Source organism: Bombina bombina, chromosome 1 (genome assembly GCF_027579735.1).
Source record: "Bombina bombina isolate aBomBom1 chromosome 1, aBomBom1.pri, whole genome shotgun sequence".
NCBI classification, from domain to species: domain Eukaryota; kingdom Metazoa; phylum Chordata; class Amphibia; order Anura; family Bombinatoridae; genus Bombina; species Bombina bombina.
The window spans coordinates 180,162,041-180,175,027 of NC_069499.1; the positions used below are offsets into that span (position 1 = coordinate 180,162,041).

The following is a 12,987-nucleotide window of genomic DNA, read 5'->3' on the forward strand; positions in this document are numbered from 1 at the left end:
TTGGTCTCTGCCTCTGAGACAGGACCTTCTAATTCAGGGTCCTTTCAAACATCAAAATCTAATTTCTCTGAAGCTGACTGCATGGAAATTGAACGCTTAATTTTATCAAAGCGTGGATTTTCGGAGCCAGTAATTGATACCTTAATACAGGCTAGGAAACCTGTTACCAGGAAAATTTACCATAAGATATGGCGTAAATACTTACACTGGTGCGAATCCAAGGGTTACTCATGGAGTAAGGTTAGGATTCCTAGGATATTGTCTTTTCTACAAGAAGGTTTAGAAAAGGGTTTATCTGCAAGTTCTTTAAAGGGACAGATCTCAGCTCTGTCCATCCTTCTACACAAACGTCTGTCAGAAGTTCCAGACGTTCAGGCTTTTTGTCAGGCTTTGGCTAGAATTAAGCCTGTGTTTAAGACTGTAGCTCCACCGTGGAGCTTAAACTTAGTTCTTAACGTTTTACAGGGTGTTCCGTTTGAACCCCTTCACTCCATTGATATCAAGCTGTTATCTTGGAAAGTTCTGTTTTTAATGGCTATTTCCTCGGCTCGTAGAGTCTCTGAGTTATCAGCCTTACATTGTGATTCTCCGTATCGGATTTTTCATTCAGATAAGGTAGTTCTGCGTACTAAACCTGGGTTCTTACCTAAGGTAGTAACTAACAAGAATATCAATCAAGAGATTGTTGTTCCATCATTGTGTTCTAACCCTTCTTCAAAGAAGGAACGATTTCTGCACAATCTAGATGTAGTCCGTGCCCTGAAATTTTATTTACAGGCAACTAAAGATTTTCGACAAACTTCTTCCCTGTTTGTCGTTTATTCTGGACAGAGGAGAGGTCAAAAAGCATCTGCTACCTCTCTGTCCTTTTGGCTTCGTAGCATAATACGCTTAGCCTATGAGACTGCTGGACAGCAACCTCCTGAAAGGATTACAGCTCATTCTACTAGAGCTGTGGCTTCCACTTGGGCCTTTAAGAACGAGGCCTCTGTTGAACAGATTTGCAAGGCTGCAACTTGGTCTTCTCTTCATACTTTTTCCAAATTTTACAAATTTGACACTTTTGCTTCTTCGGAGGCTGTTTTTGGGAGAAAGGTTCTTCAGGCAGTGGTTCCTTCCGTATAGAGATCCTGCCTGTCCCTCCCGTCATCCGTGTACTTAGCTTTGGTATTGGTATCCCATAAGTAATGATGACCCGTGGACTGACTACACTTAACAGGAGAAAACATAATTTATGCTTACCTGATAAATTCCTTTCTCCTGTAGTGTAGTCAGTCCACGGCCCGCCCTGTTTTGTAAGGCAGGTCTAAATTTTTAAATTATACTCCAGTCACCACTGCACCCTATAGTTTCTCCTTTCTCGTTTGGTTCTCGGTCGAATGACTGGGTGTGACGTAGAGGGGAGGAGCTATATAGCAGCTCTGCTTGGGTGATCCTCTTGCACTTCCTGTTGGGGAGGAGTTAATATCCCATAAGTAATGATGACCCGTGGACTGACTACACTACAGGAGAAAGGAATTTATCAGGTAAGCATAAATTATGTTTTTTTTAAGTAATGGAATTGACTCTGAAAATACTGTTAATACTGAAATAATGTATGAGCCTTAACTGCAGTAAAAGCGACTGGTAGCAGGCTTATTAATAACAATTCATAACTTTTCAAATGTATGTTTAAAACGTTACTGGCATGTTAATCGTTTTTTGTGAGGTACTTGGTGATAAAACTTATTGGGGCATGATTTTTACCACATGGCCATCTTTGTTTTCTGCATAGAAACAGTTTTCTGAGCTTCCCCACTGTTGTAATATGAGTGGGAGGGGCCTATTTTAGCGTTTTTTTGCGCAGTAAAAATTCAGTCACAATCTGTCTACTTCATCCTCCATGATCCAGATCGTCTCTAGAGAGCTCAGGGGTCTTCAAAATTCATTTTGAGGGAGGTAATCAGTCACAGCAGACCTGTGACAGTGTGTTTTGACTGTGAGAAAAACGTTAATTATTAAATTGTTATCCGTTTTTGGGTATTAAGGGGTTAATCATCCATTTGCTGGTGGGTGCAATCCTTTGCTAACTTAATACATTTACTGTGAAAAATTGGTTGCTATAACTATTTTGGTTCATTGTTATTTCAACTGTGACAGCTTTTTGTGCTTCTTAAAGGCACAGTAGCGTTTTTTATATTGCTTGTAAATTTATTTAGAAAAGTATTTCCAAGCTTGCTAGTCTCATTGCTAGTCTGTTTAAACATGTCTGACACAGATGAATCTCTTTGTTCACTATGTTTAAAGGCCAATGTGGAGCCCAATAGAAATTTGTGTACTAATTGCATTGATGCTACTTTAAATAAAAGTCAATCTTTACATGTAAAGAAATTATCACCAGACAACGAGGGGGAAGTTATGCCGACTAACTCTCCTCACGTGTCAGTACCTTCGCCTCCCGCTCAGGAGGTGCGTGATTTTGTGGCGCCAAGTACATCAGGGAGGCCCTTACAAATCACTTTGCAAGACATGGCTACTGTTATGACAGAAGTATTATCTAAATTGCCAGAATTAAGAGGCAAGCGCGATAGCTCTGGGTTAAGGACAGAGCTCGCGGATGAGGTGAGAGCCATGTCAGATACTGCGTCACAGTTTGCAGAACGTGAAGACGGAGAGCTTCATTCTGTGGGTGACGGATCTGATCCAGGGAGACTGGATTCAGAGATTTCTAATTTTAAATTTAAGCTTGAGAACCTCCGCATATTGCTAGGGGAGGTATTAGCGGCTCTGAATGATTGTAACACGGTTGCAATTCCAGAAAAATTATGTAGGTTGGATAGATACTATGCGGTACCGGTGTGTACTGACGTGTTTCCTATACCTAAAAGGCTTACAGAGATTATTAGCAAGGAGTGGGATAGACCTGGTGTGCCTTTTTCCCCTCCTCCCATATTTAGGAAAATGTTTCCTATAGACGCCACCACACAAGACTTATGGCAGACGGTCCCTAAGGTGGAGGGAGCAGTTTCTACTTTAGCTAAGCGTACCACTATCCCGGTGGAGGATAGTTGTGCCTTTTCAGATCCAATGGATAAGAAATTAGAGGGTTACCTTAAGAAAATGTTTGTTCAACAAGGTTTTATCTTACAGCCCCTTGCATGCATTGCGCCTGTCACTGCTGCGGCGGCATTCTGGTTTGAGTCTCTGGAAGAGGCCATTCGCACAGCTCCATTGGATGAAATTATGAACAAGCTTAAAGCACTTAAGCTAGCTAACGCATTTGTTTCTGATACCGTCGTACATTTAACCAAACTTACGGCTAAGAACTCCGGATTCGCCATCCAAGCGCGCAGAGCGCTATGGCTTAAATCCTGGTCAGCTGACGTGACTTCTAAATCTAAATTGCTTAATATTCCTTTCAAAGGGCAGACCTTATTCGGGCCCGGCTTGAAAGAAATTATAGCTGACTTTACGGGAGGTAAGGGCCATGCTCTACCTCAGGACAGGGCCAAATCAAAGGCCAAACAGTCTAATTTTCGTGCCTTTCGTAACTTCAAGGCAGGAGCAGCATCAACTTCCTCCGCTCCAAAACAGGAAGGAGCTGTTGCTCGTTACAGGCAGGGCTGGAAAGTTAACCAGTCCTGGAACAAGGGCAAGCAGGCCAAGAAATCTGCTGCTGCCCCCAAGACAGCATGAAGAGAGGGCCCCCTATCCGGAAACGGATCTAGTGGGGGGCAGACTTTCTCTCTTCGCCCAGGCTTGGGCAAGAGATGTCCAGGATCCCTGGGCGTTGGAGATCATATCTCAGGGATATCTCCTGGACTTCAAAACTTCTCCTCCACGAGGGAGATTTAATCTTTGAAGGTTATCAGCAAACCAAATAAAGAAAGAGGCGTTTCTACGCTGTGTACAAGACCTCTTACTAATAGGGGTGATCCACCCAGTTCCGCGGACGGAACACGGGCAGGGATTCTATTCAAATCTATTTGTGGTTCCCAAGAAAGAGGGAACCTTCAGACCAATCTTGGACTTAAAAATCCTAAACAAATTTCTAAGAGTTCCATCATTCAAAATGGAAACTATTCGAACCATCCTTCCGATGATCCAAGAGGGTCAGTACATGACCACAGTGGACTTAAAGGATGCCTACCTTCACATACCGATTCACAAGGATCATTATCGGTACCTAAGATTTGCTTTCCTAGACAGGCATTACCAGTTTGTAGCTCTTCCCTTCGGATTAGCTACGGCTCCAAGAATCTTTACAAAAGTTCTGGGCTCACTTCTGGCGGTACTAAGACCACGAGGCATAGCGGTGACTCCGTACCTAGACGACATTCTGATACAAGCGTCAAGTTTTCAAACTGCCAAGTCTCATACAGAGATAGTTCTGGCATTTCTGAGATCGCATGGGTGGAAGGTGAACGTGGAAAAGAGTTCTCTATTACCACTTACAAGAGTTCCCTTTCTAGGGACTCTTATAGATTCTGTAGAGATGAAAATTTACCTGACAGAGGCCAGGTTATTAAAACTTCTAAATGCTTGCCGTGTCCTTCATTCCATTCCACACCCGTCAGTAGCTCAGTGCATGGAAGTAATCGGCTTAATGGTAGCGGCAATGGACATAGTACCATTTGCGCGCCTGCATCTCAGACCACTGCAATTGTGCATGCTAAGTCAGTGGAACGGGGATTACTCAGATTTGTCCCCCCTACTAAATCTGGATCAAGAGACCAGAGATTCTCTTCTATGGTGGCTTTCTTGGCCACATCTGTCCAAGGGGATGACCTTTCGCAGGCCAGATTGGACGATTGTAACAACAGACGCCAGCCTTCTAGGCTGGGGCGCAGTCTGGAACTCCCTGAAAGCTCAGGGATTATGGACTCAGGAGGAGAAACTCCTCCCAATAAATATTCTGGAATTAAGAGCAATATTCAATGCTCTCCTAGCTTGGCCTCAGCAACTCTGAGGTTCATCAGATTTCAGTCGGACAACATCACGACTGTGGCTTACATCAACCATCAAGGGGGAACCAGAAGTTCCCTAGCGATGTTGGAAATCTCAAAGATAATTCGCTGAGTCTCACTCTTGCCACCTGTCAGCGATTTACATCCCAGGCGTGGAGAACTGGGAGGCGGATTTTCTAAGTCGCCAGACTTTTCATCCGGGGGAGTGGGAACTTCATCCGGAGGTCTTTGCTCAACTGATTCATCGTTGGGGCAAACCAGATCTGGATCTCATGGCGTCTCGTCAGAATGCCAAGCTTCCTTGTTACGGATCCAGGTCCAGGGACCCGGGAGCGGTGCTGATAGATGCTCTGACAGCCCCTTGGGTCTTCAAAATGGCTTATGTGTTTCCACCATTCCCGATGCTTCCTCGTTTGATTGCCAAGATCAAACAGGAGAGAGCTTCGGTGATTCTGATAGCGCCTGCGTGGCCAGGCAGGACCTGGTATGCAGACCTAGTGGACATGTCGTCCTGTCCACCGTGGTCTCTGCCTCTGAGACAGGACCTTCTAATTCAGGGTCCTTTCAACCATCCAAATCTAATTTCTCTGAGGCTGACTGCATGGAGATTGAACACTTGATTCTATCAAAGCGTGGCTTCTCGGAGTCGGTTATTGATACCTTAATACAGGCTAGGAAGCCTGTTACCAGAAAAATTTACCATAAGATATGGCGTAAATATTTATATTGGTGCGAATCCAAGAGTTACTCATGGAGTAAGGTTAGGATTCCTAGGATATTGTCCTTTCTACAAGAGGGTTTAGAAAAGGGCTTATCTGCTAGTTCGTTAAAGGGACAGATTTCTGCTCTGTCTATTCTTCTACACAAACGTCTGGCTGAAGTTCCAGACGTTCAGGCTTTTTGTCAGGCTTTAACTAGGATTAAGCCTGTGTTTAAGACTGTTGCTCCGCCGTGGAGCTTAAACTTAGTTCTTAATGTTCTTCAAGGCGTTCCATTTGAACCCCTTCATTCCATTGATATCAAGCTGTTATCCTGGAAGGTTTTGTTTTTGATATCTATTTCCTCGGCTCGAAGAGTCTCTGAGTTATCTGCCTTACATTGTGATTCTCCTTATCTGATTTTTCATTCAGACAAGGTAGTTCTGCGTACTAAACCTGGGTTCTTACCTAAGGTAGTTACTAACAGGAATATCAATCAAGAGATTGTTGTTCCATCACTGTGTCCTAACCCTTCTTCAAAGAAGGAACGACTTTTGCATAATCTGGACGTAGTCCGTGCCCTGAAGTTCTATTTGCAGGCAACTAAAGATTTTCGTCAAACTTCTTCCCTGTTTGTCGTTTACTCTGGACAGAGAAGAGGTCAAAAGGCTTCGGCTACCTCTCTCTCTTTTTGGCTTCGTAGCATAATACGTTTAGCCTATGAGACTGCTGGACAGCAGCCTCCTGAAAGGATTACAGCTCATTCTACTAGAGCTGTGGCTTCCACCTGGGCCTTTAAAAATGAGGCGTCTGTTGAACAGATTTGCAAGGCTGCGACTTGGTCTTCGCTTCACACCTTTTCAAAATTTTACAAATTTGACACTTTTGCTTCTTCGGAGGCTATTTTTGGGAGAAAGGTACTTCAGGCAGTGGTTCCTTCTGTTTAATGTTCCTGCCTTGTCCCTCCCTTCATCCGTGTACTTTAGCTTTGGTATTGGTATTCCATAAGTAATGGATGACCCGTGGACTGACTACACTTAACAAGAGAAAACATAATTTATGCTTACCTGATAAATTTATTTCTCTTGTAGTGTAGTCAGTCCACGGCCCGCCCTGTCTTTAAGGCAGATCTAAATTTTAATTAAACTCCAGTCACCACTGCACCCTATGGTTTCTCCTTTCTCGTCTGCTTTGGTCGAATGACTGAATATGACATGTGAGGGGAGGAGCTATATAGCAGCTCTGCTTGGGTGATCCTCTTGCAGCTTCCTGTTAGGAAGAGATATATTCCATAAGTAATGGATGACCCGTGGACTGACTACACTACAAGAGAAATAAATTTATCAGGTAAGCATAAATTATGTTTTTGTTAAGGCTCTGGTTCGTATTAAACCTGTAATCAAACCTATTTCTCCTCCATGGAATCTTAACTTGGTGTTAAGGGTTTTGCAGGCTCCTCCTTTTGAACCTATGCATAAAATGGACATTTAACTACTTTCTTGGAAAGTGTTATTTCTTGCGGCTATTTCTTCTGCTAGAAGAGCTTCTGTGTTATCTGCTCTTTCTTATGAATATCCTTAGCAGGATAAGGCTGTTTTACGGACCTCATTTAATTTTTTGTTTGTTTCTTCAGATAACATTAGCAGAGAGATTGTTGTTCCTTCTTTGGGTCCTAATCCTAAAAATGCTTTAGACAAACTTCTAGCTTTTTCTGGCCCTATGAAGGGTCAAAAAGCTTCTGCTATTTCTTTGGCCTCTTGGTTGAAACTTTTGATTCACAAAGCTTACTTGGAGACAGGTTAGCCTCCACCGTATTGGATTACTACTCCATTCTACTAGGTTAATTGTCACCAGATTTGCAAGGCAGCTACTTGGTGTTATTATGGGGGGTTTTGGGGTTAGTTTTTTCTTCAGTGCATCTTTTTTCCCTTCTTTTATGGCTGTTATTCCTTTTTCTAACCTCACTTTGTGTGAGATTTGGAGTTTTATAGAGCTCTTAGGGTTTTGGGAATCTTTTCCTCCTCCTTGTGGTAAAGAAGAGTTATTCCCAAGAGTAATGGATTGTGGACTCTCATCACCATGAAAGAAATTAATTTACTTAACTTAATCAGATAAGCATAAATTATGTTTGTTTTTTGTCTCCTTTGCTGTGGCCAATGGAGGCTAGATAACAATTAACTCCTACAAGGTTCTCAATAATAAATGTGTAACATGTGCAGGGACAGATGACTGCATAAAGGTAAAGATATATTACCCTTAGCACTAAAAGCTATAGAGAACATTTAGTACATAAATAATGTTATATTTTTATTATAATAGCATCTAAGAAATATTAGCTGAAAAAAACAAAGAAAAAATAAATATATATATATATATATATATATATATATATATATATATAAAAGCTCAGATACTACTTCTACAGGGATGTCTCCCCTTGAAGTGCACAAACAATGGTACGTGACAATTTGTATTTCAAACAGCGCTTGAATATGGTGGTTAACTAGACAAACTATTCCCAATGATATATATATGTATCTGTAGACGGTATCCAAACACAGTACCTTATTTGTTTATCGCGTTGTATAACTCTGCCGTGCAGTTGTCAGCATGGTTAACCACATTCCGCATCTCCTTCTGAGTCACATGAACTTAAGGGGCATCTTTGTTGCTGATCAAACACACCGCTATAGCCACACAGTCTCTTGTTTCTGCCAGTTATACAGCCAAATATACAGCAACGTCTCAGTTCCTACCTCTCTGAAGTTAGCCTGCACAATGAGACAGATGGCTGCAGCATATGTAAGTATGCTAAATGCAATACAACCACCCCAGGAGAAGTAAAAACGTGCGATTATCATAACTAAATCTTTAAATCACAGAAAATAATTGAGGTACATTGCATGTTAGTTTTTACAATCACTTTCAAACATACTTTAAGGGGCATTTAATTTTTAGTCTAATTATTTAGTTGTTTTCTGATTAATCTAAATGAAGGCTAGCTTGCAAATTCTGATTCAGCAAAAATGCACAAACTTTGATCTACTTTTCAGTTTAATATTGGTGTTATTTCTTAATTTTAATTTCTTAATTTTAAAACGTAACTTTCGTCTGTGTAGTTACTAAAGATTTTTGACTAAAGTTTGTTTTACACTACAGTGCAACTGTCTTCCCCCCATAAAAGTCATCTATATCTTTGTGGGCTTGTATTCATGGTTTTATGCTTATTTGGTTATTTATAAGTGGTTGATTGGGTAGTTCAGTGTTTGGAAGTAATGATGTGCACATGTGTAGTTTTAAGTGGCGTTGCCAAGGAGTTTGTGTTTATATAAAAAGCTGCAACATTGCATATGTTAGTGATCATAACTGCTCTAGCAGGTTTATATGTACTGTGTGTAAAGGCGAAGAGTCCGAAATCTTATTCTGTCCCTCAGCCACTGTTTCACCAATTGCACTGCAATGAGGATAACAATTTAGAAATGTTTTGCTTATGGAATTGAAACCGCATACCATGTGCACTTCTTATTACTGCTGTTAATAATGTTTGTAAATATACAATTAGTAAAACTATTCAGTAAAATTATTGGTTGGTAATATGCTGGGGTAGGCTGCTTAGAAAAATGAATGTTTTTTTCTAGATGATTTAAAGAATAATTTATTAGCTATATATGTTTATGAGCTTATATTGTATTAATTTCATGTGAAAAAATAAATAAATAGTTTCTTATTTTATGTAAGATTTTGTCTAAAGCGATTCTAAAGTGTCAGTATTTAAAAGATTATATATATTGTGTAGCATAAATTATTAAAATATGAAACCCCGATGGGTTCTTTTTTTATCCTTGCAATAAATTATAAAAGATTAGTTTTTGACCAACTTTTTTTTTTTTTTTTAAACTGTCAATCAATACTGACACAACCTAATCTTTCATTCTTTTTTCCCGAGATAATGTACTAGATTAAATTATTTCATTGGGTTTCATTCATAAAAAAAAGCTTCCTCTTATCTCCTAAAATTAACATGAAACGTGTAAGTTAACATGCATCTGTATTTCTTTTCAGGAGAAGCTTTCATCTTCTCAAGAAAAATGAGAAACTTTTACGGGAGCTAAGAAATTTAGATTCTAGGCAATGGTAAGAACCTTTTAATTCTTTTTAATACAGTTAGAAAGAGGATGGTTAGGTAGGAGCGCCAAAGGTAGGCAAGGTCTCAGGGATATATAATATATAATACTTTATTATATGTGAGAGTAGCACACAGTATATCAGTAAGTGATACTGGAACAGGAATATATATTATATATAAGTGTCACAATTTGAATGAATAGGTCTCTGAATAAGTGTGTAGCACTGAGAGACTAAAAATTGGTTTATACAGAATTTCACAGATTTTATTTATACATATATGCATGGATCCATGTTGGCGTTATTAAAAATTATCTAAAACATTCCATTAAAATCAGAAGTGTAAAACGGTTAAGAGGTTCTATCACACTTACAAGTTAAGCGTGATCCCACTAGTAGCGGATTTCTCAATAACAGATTGGAATAGGTTGGATAAAATAGATTTGAGTAAAGATAGTAGTTAAACAATAATCGTAAAAAATAGTTATACAAAAATTATACAAAGATTTAGTAAAAGTGATACATAGGATAATACATTTGACAATAGTTCATGTATTTATCAATCTAAACTCTAATATACAAAGTAGTCATGGATACTGTTGTTTGTGAAAACACAAAAAATAAACAGTCATATTAATTAAGTCCCAAAAAGAGAGAAAGTTAACTTTCAAAAAAATGAAATACAAATATTGTGATCCACATAAAGTGATTTGTGTCACAAATGAAAAAATCACTCCAAAAGTGTGAGTGGTTGTAAAATGAAAATGAAAAATACAAAGTAGTGTATATACAAACTAGTGAAAAAGTAATAAAAAATGAAAAATGAAAAAAGAGGGGGTGGTGGTGCACTTATTGAGTGAAACTCGTGTATCTCCTGGGCTTCGTTCCCTTTATTGGAGTATCTGTTTGAATGTTATATTTGTAATCCCAATAATCGAGGGTATGTGAAACAAAAGATGAGTTGTGAGAATATAAATACAAAGAATACAAAAAAATAAGTCCCAAAGAGTCACTCCTTTTATTAGAGTGTCCTTGTATTTGTAATCCTTATATGTTGAAAAAATATATATAAAATGCTTTTTTTAAAAATGTTAAAAAATGATGCTGGGAAGTCCTCAAACCTGTAAATGAAAGATAGTAGCATAGGGTAATATTGCATAAAATCTTCTATAACTAAAGGTATAAAACTCACCATAAATCTGTCAACGCGTTTTGGCCCACAGTAGGGGCCTTTTCTTTCATGTAATTAGCAAGAGTCCATGAGCTAGTGACGTATGGGATATACATTCCTACCAGGAGGGGCAAAGTTTCCCAAACCTTAAAATGCCTATAAATACACCCCTCACCACACCCACAATTCAGTTTTACAAACTTTGCCTCCGATGGAGGTGGTGAAGTAAGTTTGTGCTAGATTCTACGTTGATATGCGCTCCGCAGCAAGTTGGAGCCCGGTTTTCCTCTCAGCGTGCAGTGAATGTCAGAGGGATGTGAGGTGAGTATTGCCTATTTGAATGCAGTGATCTCCTTCTACGGGGTCTATTTCATAGGTTCTCTGTTATCGGTCGTAGAGATTCATCTCTTACCTCCCTTTTCAGATCGACGATATACTCTTATATATACCATTACCTCTGCTGATTCTCGTTTCAGTACTGGTTTGGCTTTCTACAAACATGTAGATGAGTGTCCTGGGGTAAGTAAATCTTATTTTCTCTGACACTCTAAGCTATGGTTGGGCACTTTGTTTATAAAGTTCTAAATATATGTATTCAAACATTTATTTGCCTTGACTCAGAATGTTCAATTTTCCTTATTTTTCAGACAGTCAGTTTCATATTTGGGATAATGCATTTGAATTAATAATTTTTTTCTTACCTTCAAAAATTTGACTCTTTTTTTCCCTGTGGGCTGTTAGGCTCGCGGGGGCTGAAAATGCTTCATTTTATTGCGTCATTCTTGGCGCGGACTTTTTTGGCGCAAAAATTCTTTTCCGTTTCCGGCGTCATACGTGTTGCCGGAAGTTGCGTCATTTTTTTGACGTTATTTTGCGCCAAAAATGTCGGCGTTCCGGATGTGGCGTCATTTTTGGCGCCAAAAGCATTTTAGGCGCCAAATAATGTGGGCGTCTGATTTGGCGCTAAAAAATATGGGCGTCGCTTTTGTCTCCACATTATTTTAGTCTCATTTTTCATTGCTTCTGGTTGCTAGAAGCTTGTTCTTTGGCATTTTTTCCCATTCCTGAAACTGTCATTTAAGGAAATTGATCAATTTTGCTTTATATGTTGTTTTTTTGTCTTACATATTGCAAGATGTCTCACGTTGCATCTGAGTCAGAAGATACTACAGGAAAATTGCTGTCTAGTGCTGGAGCTACCAAGCTAAGTGTATCTGCTATAATTTTTGGTATCTGTTTCTCCAGCTGTTGTTTGTATTGCATGTCATGACAAACTTATTAATGCAGATAAAATTTCCTTTAGTACTGTTACATTACCTGTTGCTGTTCCGTCAACATCTAATTTTCAGTGTTTCTGATAAACATATGAGATTTTATTTTTTAAATCCATTAAGAAGGCTATGTCTGTTATTTCTCCTTCTAGTTTACATAAAAGTCTTTTAAAACTTCTCTTTTTTCAGATGAATTTTTAAATGAACATCATCATTCTGATACTGATAAATCTTTGTATTTGTTCAATATGGAATTTATTCGTTCTTTATTTAAAGAAGTATTAATTGCATTAGAAATAGAGGATTCTGGTCCTCTTGATACTAAATCTAAACGTTTAAATAAGGTTTTTAAATCTCCTGTAGTTATTCCAGAAGTGTTTAATCTCCCTGATGCTATTTCTGAAGTAATTTCCAGGGAATGGAATAATTTGGGTAATTCTTTTACTCCTTCTAAATGTTTAAGCAATTATATCCTGTGCCATCTGACAGATTAGAGTTTTTTGGGACAAAATCCCTAAGGTTATGGGGCTGTCTCTACTCCTGCTAAATGTACTACTGTTCCTACGGCAGATAGTACTTTATTTAAGGAAAATTGAATCCTTTCTAAGAAAAGCTTACTTATGTTCAGGTAATCTTCTTAGACCTGCTATATTTTTAGCGGATGTTGCTGCAGCTTCAACTTTTTGGTTAGAAGCTTTAGCGCAACAAGTAACAGATCATAATTTTATAGCATTATTATTATTCTATAACATGCTAATAATTTTATTGGTGATACC

At 38.9% G+C, this 12,987-nt stretch overlaps 1 protein-coding gene across 9 annotated transcripts in view; it reads left to right on the top strand.

The window, feature by feature from the left end:
- RALGAPA1 (Ral GTPase activating protein catalytic subunit alpha 1) overlaps window positions 1–12,987 on the top strand; it is a 1,007,748-nt gene that overhangs the window by 801,289 nt on the left and 193,472 nt on the right. For all 9 annotated transcript variants that reach the window (XM_053697738.1, XM_053697739.1, XM_053697743.1 and 6 more), the window contains one exon: window positions 9,707–9,778. In XM_053697738.1, the coding sequence (XP_053553713.1) occupies window positions 9,707–9,778 (72 nt within the window). The remainder of the gene's footprint in view (window positions 1–9,706; window positions 9,779–12,987) is intronic.